Genomic DNA, 22,918 nt, shown 5'->3' with positions numbered 1-22,918 from the left:
TACTAATATCACTTCGTGCCCAAACCGCTGAACCGATTTTGCTGAAATTTGGTATGGAGATACTTTGAGTCGGGGACATAAGGTACTACAGCTTATTACGAAAAAATGTACAGTTCCTGCGTGATATACGAATGTTGACGCAACGAAGTTACGAGTGTGATCTAGCGTAATATTTTTGTTGCTAAATTACGCTAAGAGAAGACGGAAATATTCAAATGCTGTATCATTTGAATATTTCCGTCTTCTCTTAGCGAAAACTTGTTCTATTTACTCTGTTTTATTTACGAAATACATATGTATGCCGTATTCTCAGAATAAGCTCTATTTTGTTTGAAACTTTGTTTGCTGCTAGCAAAAAAACTGGCAAAAAAATATATTGCATAGGATACAGAATCTAAAAATAATAATATTGTTAGTTAGTCTGGCAAAGTATTTCAGTCTCCGCAGTCCGCACGACTTCTAGGGTAATAAATTACAAGGACGTAAATATTTATCTATGGACTAACAGTAGGCCTGATGTAAAGAGGAAACTATAACATACATCCCAAACTACTAATTTCCTTACCCTCAATTGTATTAAATTAGAACTAAACCGAATTATTGTTGTAACCAGTAATTAATCGTTGTTTATTTGTAGTAAACCATGTTAGGCACATATGCAATTTCCTAATACTTAGTTAGTTTTGGGAATTAATAACCCCTAAATGAAAAATTCACAAACGAAAGTTTTCTTGAAGTAATGGGAATTCAAGAAAGAGATATTTCACAATAATTCTTCACATTTAAGGCGTGAGCACACTGAGACGGGCCGTGCCGGGGCTCAGCATGCCGGGGCGCATCGCAAAAATTCGCTTCCATACAAATTGTATGGAACAATTTGTATGGAAGCGAATGCGCGTATCGCACACTGTGCCGGGGCGCATCGGCGCGGATTTTTGCTCGGCGGATTTCCGTCAATGCGACACGGCCCGACAAGACCCGCTGCGCCCCGGTAAGACCCGCTGCGCCCCGGCAACAGTGTGCTATAGCAAGCGGCACGCGGATGTGATGCGATGCGGCCCGGCAAGCCTCGGCTCAAAATCCGTCAATGCATTGCGCACTGACCCACCCCGGCCCGCCCCGGCACGCCCCGGCACAATGAGCGTTAAAATCCGTCAATGCGATGTGACCCGACCCGCCAATATTATGCTATAGCGCATTTTGCGCTGCGCTGAGCCCCGATCCGCCCCATCACGCGCCAACAAACTGTGCGCGTATATTTAAAACCCTGTTACAAAGAGAATATTTAGAGTAGTACCAACCAAAAAGTGTTGTATACAGGGCGCAATACGTAATGATAACTCCTAACATTAAGTTAATCTTACGCTAATCTTACGCCTATTTTCTCGCCGGGCTAGTTCCCGAACAGGTGGTAGATTATTGAAGATTCGACGTTCATAAAGTGTGTTCCTAAAATGTTGAGCAAAAAATAACACTTAAAGTAAAAAATTACGTAATTTTTATTTATTTATTTAATTTCCAGGTGTTGGACCGTGCCGAAGGAGATGCCTGGAGCTACGCCCATCTGTGTGTGATCAACCAGGGCGGAATACGAGTGGACATAGCGCCAGGAGGTGAGAAATTGCCATCTTACCTGGCGAATATTATGCCCGGGCCGCGGGCCGCACCTGTGTAGTGCTTCGTGCTTAAAACGATATCATTGGACGATCTGCGTGTATCGTCCAATTACAATGGCATCATCTCATAGCACGAAGCTTCGTACGATAGATACATGGGCCTCGGCATTAAGCGAATAGTTTTAATGCTGCTAAGTGCTAACTCAATAATATTATACAGCGTGCAATAAAATAAAGTGAAAATACTTTAGGGTGTATACTGTGTGTGAGTCCCAAGTATTATAAGAATTGACTGTGAAAGTAGCAGCACCCAAAGATGAAAGGCTTACTTTTATATTTTATATTAGTTCTATTAGAAATTTTGCGACATTATGACGTTGAATTTCATGAATTTGCCCACAGTAGTAGGTGCTAAGGCGTTATATTATTTATTTATTACTGCATATAGGCATACGCCAAAAGAAGAAGAAAATTATTTAAGTGGTTCTTCAATTACAAATATATTTCCTCTTTCAGACGTAACCTTCGAGAGTTTGTTACTATCGACACCTTTTGAGAACAACGTGGAAGTCTTCGACCTGAAGGGCGAGCATATCCTAGAGTTGCTCGAATTCTCCGTGGCTAACGACCCCTATCCTGGGGGGAGGATGGTGCAAATTTCAGGTGATATTTTTGTTTAGCTATGCTAATTAAGATGGTGTTGGCTAAATTATAATATTATGATAAATTAAAAAATTAAAAACCACCCTCAATTCAAGACTGAGCACTGAGTGGGCTGATGATGATAAGCTATGGCTAAGAAGACACTCGAAATTATCAGCTTTTGAATAAAAATACAATGCCACAGACAATCACACAGACAGACAGACAGGCACTTCAAATTTATAACAACCCTTTTTTTCGGAGGCTAAAAATAGACCACGGAACACACAAATTAAAATTAAAGTGAGCTTTTGAGTAAAATATATTAAGCTGTTAAGACTTTAAAACATAATTAAAGAAATGAAATGAAAGGTTTAATCGGTATAATATGAGGACCTGTTAAACTAGATCTATGTTAGTTTCGTTTCGATGTGACCTGGCCCTTATAGATACACCTATGTACAAAAAATTTTATCGCTTCCACCCCCTTTCGATATTTCGACATGCTGAGCCAATCAATTTGATTAAATTGACTCGAAAGTATTATAAATGAAGAAAAAAGATTTTGTTAGATATTTAGTCTTCTTACGTTCGTTATCATTAAAAGTATTTTTGATCGTATAAACCAGTCAGGCTTTAAATACTTTTGAACATAATAACAATAAAATATTGGTATTTTCTAAATCATTTGAGCTTCAAACCCGCGTTCACTTAACATTCATAAGTTACTTCTTAAGTTTATTTTAAGATTATCAATAATTCGTCTATGTGTAGCGGCTACTGCATGCAAGCGATAATAAAGATGGGAAATTGACATATTCCTATTCATTAAAACCTTGATTAAAACCCCATGATTCTACATGACGTTGATTGGCAATCGTATTGGTGGTCATGGTTATCTTTTATTGCTAGCGTGGAGAGAGGTTTTAAGCCGCCATAGTTATGACGTGTTCTAATATTATAAACCATCAACTTATAATCATTTCCACATTATATCCCACTTGCTAAAAGTTAAAACCATCTAAAACTATTACTTACTCATGCATTACAGTGCTATGCTATTTTTGGAAAGCCTACCCATTCTGTCTGTCTATCTCCGTCACTACCCGAAGCTTTTCTGTATGTCTGTCTATCACCTGAAGCCTGACAAAACTCTATTGACAGGGTTGCGGGCTGTCTTCGACGGTTCCATGCCTCTGAACTCTCGAGTCCTGAACGCGACTATCCGCTGCATTGAGTGCGATGTACCGCGGTATGAACCGCTGGACGCAGACAGATATTATAAGGTCGTCTCGCAGACTTTCATCGGTGAAGGTGGTGATGGTTTCACGGTAAGTTTGATGCTTATTTTGGGATGGCAGTGCAAACTCGAATCTGGCCATCAGCAATACGGTTTCGCCACAAACATAGATCAAGATAGATACCGCATGTGTATGTACTTCGCGTGTCATGTTGCGTTCCCAAACGAGCAATGCTCGTCTTTGGAAAGTCTGTTCTTTAGTCTGCTATCGGAATCGGACGTCAATCGGAATTTTTAAAATGCCTAAATACCTAAAAGTGCCGTATTGAGTTGTAGAAATTCAAATAAAAACGTTGGCCTTGATAATTAACACGTTTCTTATCATCGGTACGTTACATTAGGTAGGAAAAAAGTGACACGCTCGTTTTCATACAAATGGAGCGATATTCGGTATCTATCGTGATCTACGTCTGTGGGTTTCGCGAATATCGGGGCTGCCACCGGATAATGTATCTCAAAATATTTTTTTAATAAACATTGATTGTCTGTGGGTTTTTTAAAGACACAACACGTACTGAACCCGCTTTTCTTTATACATTCGATTATCCGGATTTCGGAATATCCGAGTGCCTAACGACAACAATTAGTCCGATTAATCCAGTTCCTACTTACCTTATACTTTCATATTGTATATAGTTTTCTATAATCAAAACAAGAGGCACAGGATTTATGCGAACATTTAATGAGATTAAGTCTTGTGCAGCTTGGACTATATAAAAACTTATGATAAAATTATTTTAAATGAGTAATGCGGTTCTTCTTAACTTTGTGGCCTCCAAATTAGTTAAGCTCGCGGTAACCGAAATTTTTCCAGGATAGTATCCTATATATTATCACTTTTTCCGTAACCTAATCTTCCGTAACAAAATTTTACTATCAACTAGGACTATTGACAAGGATTTACTTAATTGTAACAGGCAGCATTCTAGACCTTATATTATCCAATTAAGTATGTAAGCATGACGCTACTACATTTTCGGTAACGGCGCGTATTCGGAATTCAGATGCAAGCGACAATTCCTTGGAAACCGAGACATAGTCACATATAGATGCAACCTAAGTAGCAATGTAGTAAGGGATTCCAAGGAGTAATTATACAGTGTGTAACAGTTCTTAATGATAATACTTTAGGAGTTCTTACCCTTTAAGTATAATTCTATAGTGTAATACCTCAAACATATTACATAGGGAAAGATGTAACCAATCAGAATAAGAGTTGGCCAGTAAGCAAAAATCAAGCCATACTAAGGCAACTCGCGTTTTCCCAAAAAAACCTAACTTTTTTTAGAAAAATTGAAAAATATAAACAGCATTATCTAATTTTCCGTGCTTTCGCGAAATCCCTAGAATTTTCGTGATAATTCGATTTATCAAATAATCCTACGACATAATATACAATAGTACAGCCACAGAAATAAATCAAGATAAAACGGGTGGAGTACGCGTGTTTCAATCTTGCACAAGTGAGCATGATTTGTTGAACGTTTATTTAATAAGCGCGCACGTCTCGTCTGATTACACCGGAGCGGTTGTGCAAAAATGCCTCATTGTGCAGTGTCTTATTGTAAAACCAGAAGTACGAAAGTGATTCGGTCAAAACCTCCCTTTGACTCAAAAGGAGGAATTTCTTTCCACGGGTAAGTTATATTTTGTTCTAACTAAATGCAAAGCAAAAATTGACACGATCGATTCCTTAGCAACACACGCGTGTCGCCGTTCTGTCTTGATTTATTTCTCTGGGTACAGCCGTCAGAATCACGACAGCCGCAAGTGAGCGTGGACGTAGTGTATGTTGTGTGCATGCATTGACGAGCCAGTGTCAACCGAGGAAATCGCAGTTCCTACAACCACTACTTTTACAGTGAGCTCTAAACAAGGGACACAAACGAAACCTAAAGTCAGGGCCGCACTATCAGCGCCCGGGGCGAGATTTCTTCGGCGGCCAGAGTCCGTTAGGCGCCCCTTTTATGCGGAGCCCTGGGCGGTCGCCCAGCGTCGCCACCCCCCGCCCCCTCCTTCCCAACGCCGCTATTGCCTAAAGTATTATCAGTTTGTTTTGCTACACTTTTACGTGGGAGAGCCATGCTTCGGCACGAATGGGCCGGCTTGACCGGAGAAATACCACGTTCTCAGGTAACTAGTTTGCTCGTTTGCCCCCTTATTTCATTTAAAAAAAACACCCTGTATAGTACCATGCAGATTGTAGATTATTCTGACAGAGTACTCGGATCATTCTGTAAATTGAAAATTATTTACGTGCTATTTCCAGAAATAGAAGCCACTTGATATCCTGCCAATAATTAGGACAAACTACGAACTGAGTACAACCTGAATGTTTGCTTAGCCGTATCCCAAATGTTTGCTTAAATAGTTTACCTAGCCAAGCAAACAAACTTTGCCCCTTTAAATAGAAATAGTGGTCAGGTAATTGATTCGAGAGTATTGGAAATAATCTAGGATGAGCCAAGTTAACCAGAGAAGGAACTTAACTACGCCTTACTTTGTAAAAGGATTTTGTCGCTGTGTGAGTAATTGTATATTGTAAAGCCTACGTGGTCCAGGTAGCTTAGAGCGTAGCTCTTGACTCGGAGGTTGTGGGTTCGATTCCCACGTTGGAACATGGAACATGTTATTTCCAAGTTTGGTTAGGACAACGCAGGCTGATCACCTAATTTTCTGACAAGTAAGATGATCCATACGTCGGATGGATGCCCATCAAAAACGTCGGTTCTGCGCCTGATCTCTCGCTAGTCGTTTCAGTCGTCCGTCCCACTGGGTTACACTTACGACAGTAAAGGAATAGAGAGTGCTCTTGTGTACTGCGCACACACTTGGGTGCCATAAAAATTATTCCTGCGTTACTAGTTTGAAACCAGCCACCGTCACTGAAACCTGTGGGGGAGTTTTAGTAAGCTACACGTTCTACACACATTAAAACTCGGTCTCACTTTTTGTTTAATTTCAAGCTTTGTTTTCGCTTTTTACTCGTATTTGATTTAAGGCAACAAGGCTTACTTTAAAATCCTACTGCTATTTGGCAATGAGAACTTAGTAGGGGAATTTAAATCTGCCTCATTGCGAGAATTAAGTTGAACCTAATAATTATTTTCTGTACTAGCTTCGTTGTACTCTTTCTGAAACTATATTATTTACTGTGCGTAAACTGGACTTAACTATCAGTTATAGTCTAGAGGGGCACCAATAGTAATACTTTCTGTTCTTTGTCTACCTTTTTCTTGACCATGGCTTTTTAGTACAGCGGGGCTAAAATGGTCGCTTTGAAGAATCATGATATGAATCATAATATGATTCATTTTTCTAAAATCGCAAAATGCAACTCTGCTTGCAATTCATTTCTGTATTTTTGTACTGATTTGACATTTGTCAGTTTGACAGTTTTGACAATTCATTTGCTGAATTGATTGAGAGGAATTGCTAAATGTGACCATTTTAGCCCCGCAGTAGCACGCTTAAAACACTCAAGACATAATATTTATTCTTTACATTATAAATACTACCAGCTCCTACTCTCAAGTTTAAACGTATTATAAGTAGAGGTAGGTATATACTCGTACAAATAGTCTAGTTTGTTCTAAGTTTCGCCTCCGATCTTCAATTTGGTCGAGTTGTCAGTGGTATAATCTAGTGGAAAATTTCTGAGGTTAGTCGTTTAGTTCGGCACTTACATAAGCGTCCGGGTTTGACCGAACTATTTGATTCGATAACATTCTATCGGGAATCTATTTGATTCCTGTAGGGATCGTCCAGATAGTACATAAGGTATTTAGGGGGAAGAAGATCCAGCAGGATCCAGGAGGAATATCATCAAAACTCATATTGTGGTGAAGAGAGTTTTAGAAAAACTACTGCTAGTAATATATTACTAAAAAAATATTCGAGTACCTACCTATTATTAGATATTTTTATGCCCACTAAATTATATATTCTATTGCTAAATCCCACGTGAGATTAAATGGGGGTGGGGACGAGGCGAATCTCGAGTCGAATCTCATGACAGCAGCAATGAAATCATACAACAGGAGGGGGAAATAAAAATATCGTCTAGCGCAATTCTTGGACGATCCCCAATACCTTGTTGCTTGAACACTTTGAAATGTTAGATTAATATTGAGTGAGATATTTTGAGCTGAGAAATGTGTTCATAAAAGGTTTTGAATTGTTGTCCACTTGCGAGCACTTCAATTTAACAGTCGTTGGTGAATTTGAGTCCAATTTCACCAACGACTGTTAGTGTCTAAACACACCATGCCGTTGTTACGTGGCCGAAGTACGGCTTTATTACGTCAGCAATGCGCTACGCATACAATATAACGCGACGTAATTTCGGCATGGTGTGTCATCGGTAATTTAAAATACATTGCAGGCGTAACCATGCCGAACTTCAGCCGCGTATTTTCGGCCTAGTGTGTTCAGTCACGTAAAGTTAATGCTCGAATTACTATCACGTTACCTCCTTCGTATTTCATATGAATGAAAGAGAAGACATTTTAACAATAGACGTTGGTGAAATTGGGCCTAAATCTGTAAAGACGTGCGTAAAAATATAACATGAAATCCTCTGCCCTATATGACATGCAAGTGGAGTCAACGTAAAGCCATAAAATAGCAAAGGCCTGGCTGCTCCTGGCTCTTGCTATAATAAGAGGCTTTATTTATAATGAACTATGAAGTGTCACTTATTATCGACTATGCATGGTTAATTTCTTGTAAACTGGAGCTAGCCCACTGGGATGAACGCGAGATGAAAACTTTCTCTTGTCTTCAGTCTCATTCAGGTTATGGTTGCTTTAACATTTTATTATGGACTAGACGTTACGCGCGGCTTCGCCCGCGTAAATTAGATATTTCACAGACAAATTAGTCCACAAAAAGTAGCCTATGATCATTCACGTAGTCTGTTCTTATCTGTGCCAAATAATATAAAAATTGCTCTAGTAGTTCGCGAGATAAGCTCATTCAAATAATTTCCCCGTTTTTTCACATTTTCCTTTATTTATTCGCTTCTATTAGTCTTAGCGTGATAAAATATAGCCTTTAGCCTTCCTCGATAAATGGGCTATCTAACACTGAAAGAGTTTTTCAAATCGGACCCCAACTTCCTGAGATTAGCGCGTTCAAACAAACAAACAAACTATTCCGCTTTATAATATTAAGTATAGACTAGAGCTGTCCGCGACTACGAATTATTATACGATTATTATACATTATACAGTTATTACAGGGTGTAGCAAAACTAAGTTTAGTGATCATACTTTAGGGAGTGTACGTGTTCCTCGTAGAGACTTCCAAAGAATTCTATTTAGTTTAAATAGAAGTTTTTGGAGAGTTCATGGTGAAAGTAGCAGCGCTGAAAGACCAACTTTTTTTCACTTTTTTATGGGGAAACTCGTGACGCCGCGCCGGGACGCTTGAACTCTCTACAAGGAACATATTATACACACCCTAAAGTATTATCACTTAGCTTTGTTACACCCTGTATATTATGTTCTATCGTAACAATCGAATCTATTACTAATATTATAAATGTGTGTGTCTGTCTGTCTGTAACCTCTTCAAGCCTAAAGCGCTGAACTGGTTAGTCTGAAATTTGGCATGAAGATACTTCGAATCCCAGTAAAGGAATATGGGATACTATATCCAAATAATACTCATCCTAGTTCTAAAACAGGAAACTATTCCTAGCTTTAAACTGAAACAAAACCCTTACAAATGCGAGCAATACCGGACAATATTGCGTAATACATTACAAGTAAATTGGCAGATTCAGCAATTAGGCTCGTCGGTAATGTATCGAACGCTCGCAGAACAAACGTGGGTAGTTACTAATTAGCTCAACGATCGCTTTGCGAGTACTTTTTAGCACTAGATGACGCCCGCAACTCCGTTGCGCCAAAACTCGATTATCGCGCGGGAACCGTACATTTTTCCGGGATAAAAAGTATCCTATGTCCTTTCCCGGGACTCAAAGTATCTCCATGCCAAATTTCAGCAAAATCAGTTCAGCGGTTTGGACATGAAGAGGTAACAGACAGTCAGACAGAAAGACAGACAGACTCGCTTTCGCATTAATACTTAAGGAGAGTATGGTACTCGATTCTCATTAGAATTATGTAATAAAATTAGGTACTTAATTTTTGTCCGAATTTCCCTTTATATGAATGAACTAGCAGTCCCGGTGAACTTCGTGTCACTTTAAAACCTTCCCTGGACTTCTACGAATATTTTAAGACTAAAATCAGCCCAATCCGTTCAGCCGTTTTCGAGTTTTAGCGTTACTAACACATTTGAAAATCCATTTTTATTAAATAGCTAGTAATTATAATATTATATTCTTTTCAACTCTTGCAACTCTTTTCTCATCGCTGCAATAATTTTCTTCCAGTACCTACTTTCTCTCTAATTGAGCTATCCGAGTTTGAAATATTCTCCGTAATATTTTATACGCCGACGATTTTATAATTACCCCTTTTATTTCATCCCGACCAAGTGGGCGCCGATCTTTTCGGCATCGGCATTCAAATTATTTTATGGTGGCAGTTAGATTCAATTTTATTAATAAATTTACAACTCGCCCAGTTTACGGATCTGGAATTTATTTTTTAATTAATAAGCTGTCATAAACGAGAATCCGAATTGGGTTAAACGCAAGGTTAAACGTGTCTCGGAGATTGGTAGGTATTTGAAAATAAGGACTAAAGAAGTGAATTCCTTTGCATGATCCTCTTATAATTTTCTCACGGATTTTCGTTAAAAAAGTTATAGGTCAAGTCACATACGCAACATAAGAACTTTTTTGTAACCTATATTGAGGCGGATAACACAAATGTTGGAGCAGAGGGCGTTACTAGCACAAACAGTAATCCGACAAAAATCCGACAAGTTGCATACGTCATATCATAATATTGACAGAAACGTTGTCAAACGTCTAAAAAAACTTTTTTTTCTTTCCCGGGACTCAGTATCTTCATACGAAATTTCATCAAAATCGGTTCAGCGGTTTGGGCTTGATGAGCTAACAGACAGAAAGACAGACGAACAGATGGACAGACAGACACACTTTCGTATTATTAGTAAGTATAGAATGGATTTTGTTCTTAAGTTGGTTACTACTTAAAAAAAATCTCATTTAAACCCCCTTATTTCTACTTAAATTTCTTTTACTAAACTAATTTCTACATCCAACAACTAATCTGCTAGGGCCGTTTCATTTTATTGGCCACATTCATCGTGGCTCGCTCTAAATGGACCGTTGGTGCTCCGGTCTTTATTGCTATCGTTCTCCAATCAACAGGTCATTAGTTCTAGACCTGGTACGCCTTAATCACTCCCGTCTATGCCTATAGACATATTAGGTGTCTATAGTCTATACACACGTGTAAGGGTCAGTTCACAAATGAGACGAATCGTGACAAAATGGACTATAATATTGTATACCACAATTATAATAATTGATGACATGTTCACTGTTCAGGCATAATTCAAGGAATGTTTCACAACGTAAAGGTGCGTCCAGAAAGAAGATGAGATGAAATGAGAATAAACGTGACGATGCGTTTTTTATGAGCTATACAAAATTAAGGCGTTCACCAAAAAAGGCGCTGTTAAGGACAAAATTCAAAGATTGTCCAAAAAATTCAAAGAAAATTTACGTCCAAAGAGAGGTATTTATACTGAAGATGTGTACAAATAAGGGAGATATTATGCTCAAGCGTCACGACTTGCAATTTCCTGTCACTCTGAAACTTAGTGTCCAGTAAACCTCACAGAAATGCTATGTATGTTGGATGAGCCAAGTCCTCAGGTGAATGCATATCGTTTCATTGTACTATCATTCGTCAACATAATAACAACAGGGGTTCCCAAACTTATTTTATCCACTGCCCACTTTGAGAACAAAATAATATGTTTTAGCGCCCCCATTCTTTCACCTACTTTCTTTTCCTAGGGGCTTAACACAAATTTGTCGGTAATATTCAAAGAATTCTATCAGTTTAAATAGAAGTTTTTGGTAATATTAGCTCTCCCAGCCTCTACAAAATGCCGCCATTTTTTTCTTAGTCCCACACCCTTTAGACCTTCAGCGCCCACAAGGGGGCGTTGTCGCCCACTTTGGGAAACGCTGAGTTACACGGTTGCCTGCGACGCGAACTTATGTCATGTAACGTCGCGTCAGAGTAGACAGAATTATGTTATGTCTATTGTGGTCGCGTTGCCTCTAATTTCCTCTCGTTTCGGTGTGAACTAACCCTATGAAGCAAGACTTAATATACGTGCCGGACCGTCCCAACTATTAACCAGTCTATTGCAGTGAATGCCTAATAATTTCAATACCTAGCTTATATTTTGTTTTTAATCGCCAATGAATAAAAAGGTGTTTTAAGTTTGACGTGTCAGTCTGTCGGTCGGCTGCATCGTAGCATCCAAAAGGGTGGGCCGATTTGGTCTAGTTTTTTTAAAGCTGACACAATCGAGAATATTCTCAGCCATAGTTCAACATAATATGACTTACTGAAAAAAACCGGCCAAGTGCGAGTCGGACTCGCGCACCGAGGGTTCCGACAGCTTAAAGGTATTATAGACCTGAGTATTTGGTATGAATTTCAATTTAATACCTCTACGCGTTTATGAGGAAATGGGTAGTAAGTTTAAAATTATTAAAAAAAAATATATTATGTGATGTAACTAAAAATTTATGGTTTTCGTAATTTTTCCTTTATCTATGCTATAAGACGTTGCTTCGTACCAAATTTCAAGATTCTGAGTTCACGGGAAGCACCCTGTAGGTTTTGATTCCCTTGCAAGTGTCGAAAATTTGCGGCATAAACGGCTGTATCTTTTGATTGCGTTGGCTTAGAAGTTTGATTTTTTCACAGCTTCAAGGGACAGTAGACCTGAGTAATTGATATAAATTTCAGCTTCATACCTCCACGCGTTCCTGAGAAAAAGGGTCTTGACAGACGGACAGACGGACAACAAAGTGATCCTATAAGGGTTCCGTTTTTTCCTTTTGAGGTACGGAACCCTAAAAAGCGGGCTTTGTCCAGTTTTTTTTTTATTTTTTATTTCCTAATTAATGTAATAATTTATCTGTGATATTCGCGAGCTGAACCTCATTAGTCCTCCTTTCTTCCAAAATTCGCATTTACAAAAAATTGTTTACTAGTCCTCAAAACCATTGTACTCCTAACCTCTATTAAGCCGAGTCTCATCTTAAGGTCCTTAAGGAACCCTCGAGGGCTCTTTGAATCTTAATTGAGTCAGGCTTCACAAAGAAACCCTCATAGATACTCGCGATACGTGACACGCGCTAGTTTTGTACCAGAGCAAACACGTGTAAAACTTTCATGTGTATTGTAGAAGTGAACACGTCCGCTTGAACGAACGCTGAAGCTACCCAACGAGGTCACAAGCAATTATATGCAAAGATTTAATTAAATAGCGGCGCGGTCGCACCACAAATTACATACAATGAGGGTTTACGATAAATTATTTGCCACCAGAGGGACGGTAGGGTCTTTCGTATCAGATGACGTGTCGGACGGACATAATTAGTGACATGTGGAAGCTATTTCGTGACATATGACAGCTGTTTGACACGATAGACCCTACGGCTTGTGATCTCGTGAATCGTGATGTAGCGGCCAAACCGCTTATTCGTGCGGACAAATCGAGCCTAAGGCTAGTCTCGAGTAGACAGCTTATCCATATAAATCTTTACATTGTCATTTGTCATGCGCCGGCGCCGCTCCCGCCCCGCTGTCCGCTAATTTCGAGACCGAAGCCTAAGTGTCTAAACACACCATGCCGGAGTTCCGCGACGGAAATTCCGCATGATTACTTCAGCAATGTCAAACGCATACAATATAACGTGACGGAATTTCGGCATGGCGTGTCATCGGTAATTTAAAATACATTGCAGGCGGAATCAAGCCGAACTTCCGCAGCGGAAAGTCGGCACTATAACACAGTGTGTTTCGACACTAAGTGGCGCTAGCACCATTTTTGGCGGGGGGAAAAAAAAGGTCATGACACATAACACTTACCTAAAATTTAATAGAGGAAGTAATATCCCTTTCCAACGCAACCGTAGACCAATCTGGCTCGTACTATGTGAAGCTATACTATGCATACCACAAAGAGACTAGAGGACTGCCACTCAAGGTGATGATGACATAACCTATCATTTTCAGGTATGCAGGTAGTATTAGACGGGTCCCGGAATCTCGGAGACAGAGTTCTGAACGTATCAGTGCGGTGCATAGATTGTGAAGTCCCCAGATACCATCCTTTGGATCTAGAGAAAGAGTATAAAGTTGTCTCCCAAGATTTCATAGCAACCGGTGGTGGGGGTTACACTGTAAGTTCATTTTTGCATCATTTCTTTCAATAATTTCAAAGAGTCCGCATTATTTCCACAAAAAAGGGGAATATAGCGCAAAGGTGCAGAGGGCGCTACTAGCAAATACGGTAAATAATCCGACTAAAATCTGACATATTTCATAAGTCATATCAGGAATTTGACAGAAACAGATATCAGGAATTTATACGTGGGAGAGCCATGCTTCGGCACGAATGGGCCGGTTCGACCAGAGAAATACCACGTTCTCACAGAAAACCGGGGTGAAACAGCGCTTGCGCTGTTTTTGCCGAGTGAGTGAATCTACCGGAGGCCCAATTTTTATTTTATTTATTTATTTAAATCAGGCTATGTAGGCCCATACAATATATACCTTAATGACTAACATACATAAAGATTATATAAACTTAACAACTACACATTATCACGAATTAACGGCGACGTGACGCGCGCTTCATTCCGGAGTCTCCCCCGGAACCTTCGGTAAACCACATCAGTCGGCCAGAATTCCTCCGCTTCAAAGGTCGAGAGAAGATGCATCGGTACTCTCACCACGAAGGAATTGAAGTTGACCTTGTGGCGAGACTGCAGACGCTCGACCCTCAAGTGGAGAGATGTCTTCTTATTGATGTAGTCCACGACGTCTTCGACCTCCATGGACCAGTGCAGACTGGATATGTACAGGGGCGTCGCGGGGACCTCGCTCCGCAGACGCAGCTCAGGTACATATGGCGCGGTGCCACGATGGTTGCGGGCGGCGGGCTTCTTCTTCCTTCTCTCCTCCAGTATGAAGTCCTCCTCATCGCACCTCCTGCTCTCGTCCTTGCCAGGTCGAGAAGACTTAGCCTTGCGGCTCTTTGTAGCCTTGCGGCTCTCCGTAGTCTTGCGACTCTCCGAAGCCTTACGGCTCTCATTTTCCCCATTTTTATGCGCCCGCGGGGGAGGCACGGGGCGACCAGCAACAGTCGCGTAGTTTTGCTGAGTCGTCTGTGGACTCGGCGTCGGCGCAACCGGGAGGGGAGCGCGGGTGGGGGCGGCAGCGGCAGCGTTCATTGACCCGTCCGATAATGCTAACGGGCTAAACGTGATCGCTTGTGCGCCTCGGCGATGAGTGACGAATGCGGCGTCAGCTGGTGACCTAAATAATCAATTATTACTTTTTAGTTGTGATAATTCATTACGTAGATCACTAATGATAGCTTCTGACGCCTGCAATCTACCCCGAACTCCGGTCAGCTCCTCCTTCAGTAACCTGATGTCCTTCAGTAGGCTGACGACGTCGACGTGGTCCAACGTGACGGGCGGCAGCTTGTACAGCTCTTTAGCCACAAAAGCCGGTACCTCATCTGAATCAGTCTGCTTCAACAAGGAGATGATGTCCTGCACGCTCCTTTCGGTTCCGTCTCTTCGTCGCGACGGCATGTTCGCGCTCTGGCCGAGCGTCTCATACAGCAGCTGCTTCCCCTTGCAAAACTCCTCACTGGTGAAGGAGCTTTTTTGCTTCCCTTTCCTCCCCTATTGCCTTCCCTTCCCATCCCTACCCTCCCCTATTACCCTATACCCTCTTAAAAGGCCGGCAACGCACCTGCAGCTCTTCTGATGCTGCGAGTGTCCATGGGCGACAGAAGTTGCTTTCCATCAGGTGACCCATTTGCTCGTTTGCCCCCTTATTTCATAAAAAGAAGAAACTCTGCAAACGTCGAAAAAAACTTTTTGTTTCCTGTTTATGCTGGTGCTGCCTCTTCAATAGGATATATCACTGTAATGTTGAAAACATTGCAGTGTTAATCCTATTGTAAACTTCATTTCGAATTCTATGAAACGGAGCAATGTGGTTCATAGGATCAAAAACATAAGCCTTCCCTTGGGCAGTCGGGAAAAGCCATATTCTGAGAACTTCATGCTACCTAACGGCAAATGAAATATCGCAAACCCTCATTGTAGAGATGACTAAGTAACAATTATATTTTGAAATAAATAATAAACAATTCTTATTAATTATTGAATATTCAAGTAAAACGCTGTAATCATTTTGCTGAATACAATTGGAATAAGAACAACAGCAGAAACTAAAAGTTGAAATGTCTTGTAGCTGGAGCTCACAAGTCCAATTAGCAATGGAACAAGTTGCGAAATCCGCAAAGTAAATTCCTCGGCCGATCTCTTGAATTAATTCATGAAACTATTCGAATTGACCAAGTTTCTATTCACCGTTTATAATTATAAATCTTATCTTATATCTTGACATAGTGATCTATCAACGCACAGCCCAAACCACTGGACGGATCGGGCTGAAATTTGGCATGAAGGTAGATGTTGTAACGTAGGCTTCCGCTAAGAAAGGATTTTGATAAATTCCAACCCCAAGGGGTTCAAATAGGGGAGGAAAGTTTGTATATAATAATACTTCTTAACGCGAGCGAAGCCGCGGGCAAAAGCTCGTACTTCTATAAGTATATTGCGTATTGTCTCGTTCCAATTGGACAACACTTTAGTAATATAATTTTATTAAAATAGACATGTTGGCCAAATTACGAGGAACATGTAACACAATATTAATTATTATTATTAATTGTGGCACACATAATGATTATAGGTGCCACATGGTAATTATTATAGTCAGGGCCGCGCCGCCCTTATGTGCAAAGTGTGCGGCGCACATAGGCGCCAATAGGGGCGCCGCGGCGTAGCCAATTTCGGTGAAATTTAACAAATTATAAGAAATAAATATAAGTTGAAACTTGAAACATTAAGATTCGAGAAAAAGAGGCTTCAAAGATTTCGCACACAGGCGCTATAGGGGGTTGGCGCGGTCCAGCCCATGGGCGTACCCAGGTTCTGGGCCAGGGGAGGGGGGGGGGGGGTCAAATTACGCAGGTTCTGGGCTGGCTGGCTGGCTGGCAAATTAGATTTTTTATAAGCTAGGTGTTTATAAAGAATAAAAAATTAATAATTTTTAGTTGTATTGCAAACAAATGGCATAAATTCGCTATTTTTATAGATGAAAGTACTAGATAATGTACTTAGTAGGAACATCAACATGATCCAGGGGGGGGGGGCAATATAAGGCATTAGTGCTAAAAATGTCACATCAATTAATAATTTGGCTATAAAAATTGCATAGCTTTTTACGTGTGTTTACGGATTCTCATCACTTGAACTATAGTTAATCGATATCATGAACTAATTGACTTTCTTTCATAATGTGCTTCGAAATAATCGACAAAAAAAAATATTCAAGAAAATATACGCACACTACTTGTATGAAAATAAGCACAAAATGGCCACGCGATACTATAATACTTTAACTATGCTCTTTTATTTATGGTTGAAGTCTTTTGACAACAAGTTGACAAATTGAAAATGGAGTATAGTTTTTTTATTGAATTTTAGCACAGCCATCTGAGATCAGCTGAGTCCCAGAGACAAGAATTGAAAAAAAATATGTTAAAGTCAATATTTTTTCACAAAATATAGGTAGTAGTCCTAATGTCGTTGAAAGTAAGGTCGAATTTCGACCATTGGGCGATCTCTAGTACGAGTACTCTATATAATAATTATTCTGTCCACTCTGCTAATGTCAAATCCCATAGGTACATTTTGATAACAAATTTCGTCATCGTTTTTAACGAAAGGCACTACGGCCTCTGATTATAGTTGCTAACAACTTTTGGTTTTCAATGATAAATTTTATTAATCTTTTATTTATACTTACCTATTTTTTTTACGTCCGTGTACTTACCTCCATTAGTTCTATTCATTCGTTATTTAGGTAATCTTAAGCTTTTGCAACTTCTTATCCTTCATTGTCATAAAAACTGAATTGAGTTTTGAACTCGGTATCTATTAACAATATTTAATATTAATACCTATTAATAATGTATATTACAATAAGTATTAAGATTAGGTTTACCTAGATAAACTCTTCTAAAGCCTCCTGACGAGAATTTTCGGATTTAGGTCATCAGCAAATTAAGTTAATGTTAAATTACAACTACTGACTATAGTTACATAGTTAGGAGTTGGTCTAATTTAACAAAATTAGAGTTACCAGGACAAAACTAGTTTGCTGTTACTTTAATTTGACAACATTTTAACATTTTGTTTGTTGTAATCCTTCAATTTACCTTGTTAGGTATAGCTAGCTTAATATTAGCTTTGTGATTTTATGATCAAAATAATGAGGAAACAGTATTCGTATACGAGTATCGATGTAATCTTTTACAGGAATATTTTAAATATTATGTGTAGTGTTTTAGATTATTATGTAAATTAAATATTATGTGTAGTGGAAATACTAAAGTATTTCCACAAAATTAATATTTTGCTAGTTGCTACCTCATATGTGACTAACATATTTATTTTTTCTTTATTTTAATATGAACTAGCTATTTGACCGAGCTTTGTTCGGTATTGGATAAAACACTAATAAAATAACATTTTCTAAAAATGATTCCTAGCTAGATCGATTTATAACCCCCGAAACCCCTATATACTAAATTTCATGAAAATCGTTCGAGCCGATTCCCGATATAAGATTGACGTTTTCTATTATAGATACAAAATAAAATAACAAAAGTTCTTCTTTTTTAGAATTAATACTTTCTAAGGTGGCATCATTTTCAGAAACCATTTCTTACTTCTTTCCTTCGTGTCTTCTTGTCTTCCTTCTTTAATTCCTTCCTTCTTTCCAGATGATATCAAATAACCGTCGCAACGTGGAAGTCATCGGTGTTGACTACGACGTGATCCTCCAGTACATGCGGCGAGAGTCGCCCATCATCAGGGATTTGGACGGCCGCATACAGATCACCGACCCATGTCTCGGCAACTAGTGTTGCCACAGAACATATATTTTGTTGCTGCTAGTTTACAAATGCTGCTGCGATATTAGTGTGGCCAGTTTACAAAATGTTTCGAGATACCAAGAAAAGGTTTAAATTACGAAATAAATGGTAATATTACTGTACTGTTTATTTTTTTCTTAGGTTAGACAGATCTATGTAATTTCGTCACGTTATGTATGTTAAACATAACCAAAGATCACAGCTAATACAGAATTGACATTTACCCGACCAAATCCCGATCAATAATTTAAATCGAATTTATTTCTTTGATGATGCTATCAAAGAAATGCAGATATTAGTTGCCGATCGATGGCGACTAACAATGATAATCCATACTGATATTGTAAATGCGAAAGTTTGTCTATCCGTCTGTCTGTCTGTTTTTTTTTTTTAATGAAATAAAGGGGCAAACGAGCAAACGGGTCACCTGATGGAAAGCAACTTCCCTCGCCCATGGACACTCGCAGCATCAGAAGAGCTGCAGGTGCGTTGCCGGCCTTTTCAGAGAATAAGGTAATAGGGGCGGGTAGGGATGGGAAGGGAAGCGAATAGGGTAGGGGATTGGGCCTCCGGTAAACTCACTCACTCGGCAAAACACAGCGCAAGCTGTTTTACGCCGGTTTTCTGTGAGAACGTGGTATTTCTCCGATCGAGCCGGCCCATTCGTGCCGAAGCATGGCTCTCCCACGTCTGTCTGTATGTTACCTCTTTACGCCCAAATCGCTAAACCGAATTTGTCGAAATTTAGTATGGAGATACTATGAGTCCTGGGAAAGGACATAGGATACTTTTTATCCCGGAAAAATCGCTCTTGCGAATTTTGGCGCAACGGAGTTGTGGGCTTCATCTAGTATTATAATAATTATGTAACACAAGTTACAACCCAATACATAAATCCATTTATTTCATCGTTAATCCTTTGTGTCTCATTACCACGAATGCGCCTGTATTATACAGTGTGTAACAAAAATAAGTGATAATACTTTAGGGTGTGTACGTGTTCCTTGTAGAGAGTTCACTGTGAAAGTAGCAGCTCTGAAAAACGAAAAAAAATTTTCACTTTTGTATGGGCAAGGGCCCGAGCGTCATGAGTTTCCCCATACAAAAGTGAAAAAAAATGTTGGTCTTTCAGCGCTGCTACTTTCACAGTGAACTCTCTACTAGGAATACGTACACACCCTAAAGTATTATCACTTATTTTTGTTACACCCTGTATATTCTCAGTATCACCCTAAGGTTTGTTGGTAGAGAATGTCACAAGGCATTAAGCCCGCCTTTGTAAATTTGCATAAAGTGTTAATAAATAAATAAAATAAATAACCCAACCGAATAACGCAGGTCCACCGCAATCAATTTCTCTGATACATCCAAATAGTTCTCTGAAATTCACAGTTTTGATTTTAACTCTGAATCGGGTACCAAATGAAAATTGGATATGGTTTGATGAAATTCCGAGCTCCATTGATTAGTCTGGCTTGTGCTGAATTTAAAGTAGCTTAGAACATTTTAATCTGAACGTTCTAGAGTTAGAAATTGGTTTAAACGGTCGATCGGAATTCGCTGAAAAAATACTTTCGAAAATAGAATACAGCAAGTTTCTACGTTCTGTGGAAATAAAGCTATTCGTTTCGATTCTCGTTTATATATCTACATTTCCTTTTGTGTTTGCACTATATAGTCCGGTCTCAGGATAGAGAGATATTTCCATAGTGACCTAATAAAAAAATAAAGTTTAATGGCCAACTTTTTCCATATTCAGAAACCGGACATTATAATATGTGCCCCACTTATAATAGACAAAAATATGTTAATAGTTTGTAATATTTGGTCTTTTCAGACCTGTTGATTTTGACATCTACTGCATCCACTTACATACGGTATGTTCCAAAGTATATGCTAGTGCATTAACGTAAATAAAATAATAACCTTTTTGGCATGTCATTACGTCACACTTGTCTGTCTCACCAGTTACATATTACTCATAAAGTTAATATACCTAGCGGAATAGAGAAACAAAGGCCTGAGCAAGAGCGATGTCACTATCAGTAACACTGCGTAGAAAAAGAGACGTGTGATACATGACAGCAGCACTCTTTTTTTGACGTCCAGTCGGCACGTGCCGCACGTTGACAATTTAATCTCATAGAATTCATGTTCAATTATGCTTGTGTAAGTGTATACGTATTACGTACACATATTTTTCACACCTATGAAAACCAATTTCGGCTTAGTTTGACAGCTCGAGTTTGTTGCTCTATTCCGCTAGGTATATTAACTTTATAATATTACTACAACAATATGTCGTCAGATAGATGTCGCCTTGAGCACTAACCACTATTGGGTTTAATTTCGAAACCTAGGCATATAGTACTAAAATGACACAGTATTCAACATTAAGCCGTCAGTTAATTAAGCGGCTGGCGAACCGCGTACAGTCCCCAACGCTGCGGAACAAACAACTCTGTTTGTACAGTGCGTTAGTGGCTACATGGCCGTTTACATCGAACTACAATATTAGTCCTTATACACTTAAAATTAAGGTCTTCGTGGAGGTACAATAGCTGAGAATGCAGTACATGGTTCGAAAATCCGATTGGAAGTCATTTGTGGCTGTATTTATATGAAAAGATACTGTTTAAAGCCACGATAAATTAATAGTTAGCCTATGATTGACCAGCGGAAAAATGCGAATGCAAATTATAGGGGTATAATTATTTTTGTCAATGATCCACGTTTTATGTGTATGATATGGACAGCTTTAGACCAATACTAATTATTATAGAAATCTTCCATCCATACCATAGTGTAATGAACATAACTATTTTGATTCTGAAAATATCCACAAACTTAGTTTTTCTATGAAAACGGCAATTAAAAAGCACTGTCCAGTGTCCATACTAATATTCAAAGCGGAAGGATGTCTGTCTGTCTGTCTATCTGTCTGTCTGTATGTATGTTACCTTTTCTACTTTTTATCACGGAAAAATATATGGTTCCCACGTGATAAACGAACTGTGGCACAACGGGGTTGCGGGCGTTATCTACTTATTAATAAGCTGTTGCCTACAACTTCTTCTTACAGTTTTTTTTTCTTATTTTCCATTGATTCCTCGCTCCTATTGGTCGCAGCGTGATTTATATAGCCTAAAGCCTTTCTCGATGAATGGACTATCCAACACTATGATTAGCGCGTTCAAACAAACAAGCAAACTCTTAAGCATTATAACATTAATAATTAGTATACTTAATCATCACTAAACTGAACAGGTATTACATACTCAAATAAAAACTACATAAATCACATCCAAAAACAAACTAAAAAACCGAAGCCACAAACACGGGCTACGAGCTAGATTACAATCGGACCGGGAGCGAAATAAATACAGATAAATCCATTAAATTCAGCGCTGTTCCCAAACAGCTCCCCGACAGGAACAAACTAGAAAAGTTAGCTGCGACAGAGTTGTCACGTAACAAACTGGACAAGGTTCTAATGGAACCTGCGCACTCTAATAGTTTAGTCGTTATAATGAGCGACAAATTTTGCCTGAAAAAGGTTACGTAAGTAAAAATGGATGGATCGACCGCATTGCATTTACGTCCATCGAATCATTTTTTACTTTTCATTAATATCCATAACTAGCTGTCCCGGTGAACTTTGTGTCACTTTAAAACCTTCCCTGGACTTCTACGAATATTTTAAGACTAAAATTAGCCCAATCCATTCAGCCGTTTTTGAGTTTTAGCGTAACCCTAAAGTATTATCACTTATTTTTGTTACACCCTGTATAGATACAAGATGACGCCCGCAACTCCGTTGCGCCAAAATTCTGATACAAAGTGATAAGTCATATCTAACGTGACTAGACGTCCCGTTTTGAACGGGACTATCCCTTTTTATAGTTACGTGTCCCGGTGTCCCCGAAATTATCTCTGGCACGCCAAATTGTCCCGTTTTCTGAAACCGCGCGACTTCTCGATATTTGTTTTGTTGTTTAAAAGAAAAAATACGTGTATTTTTATTTTTAACAAGGATCAATATCAAGATTTGGTTTAATTGCACCCTGTATTACAGATACGCACTTGAAATATTCACAAAATACTCAATTGTATTTGTACTTTAATAAAAATAAAA

At 39.1% G+C, this 22,918-nt stretch overlaps 1 protein-coding gene across 2 annotated transcripts in view; it reads left to right on the top strand.

The window, feature by feature from the left end:
* The window catches only part of LOC121736061 (apyrase-like), a 32,321-nt gene extending 13,362 nt beyond the window's left edge, over window positions 1-18,959 (top strand). The window contains exons 8-11 of one of the 2 annotated variants that reach the window (XM_042127105.1): window positions 1,523-1,613; window positions 2,133-2,279; window positions 3,423-3,589; window positions 18,631-18,959. In XM_042127105.1, the coding sequence (XP_041983039.1) occupies window positions 1,523-1,613; window positions 2,133-2,279; window positions 3,423-3,589; window positions 18,631-18,771 (546 nt within the window). In that variant the 3' untranslated portion in view covers window positions 18,772-18,959. The remainder of the gene's footprint in view (window positions 1-1,522; window positions 1,614-2,132; window positions 2,280-3,422; window positions 3,590-18,630) is intronic. The other variant, XM_042127106.1, reaches the window with a different exon arrangement.
* Window positions 18,960-22,918: the final 3,959 nt, after the last annotated feature.

Source organism: Aricia agestis, chromosome 18, assembly GCF_905147365.1.
Source record: "Aricia agestis chromosome 18, ilAriAges1.1, whole genome shotgun sequence".
Lineage (NCBI taxonomy): Eukaryota > Metazoa > Arthropoda > Insecta > Lepidoptera > Lycaenidae > Aricia > Aricia agestis.
The sequence above is the reverse complement of the archived record's forward strand: the minus strand, read 5'-3'. Positions and strand labels throughout refer to the sequence as shown.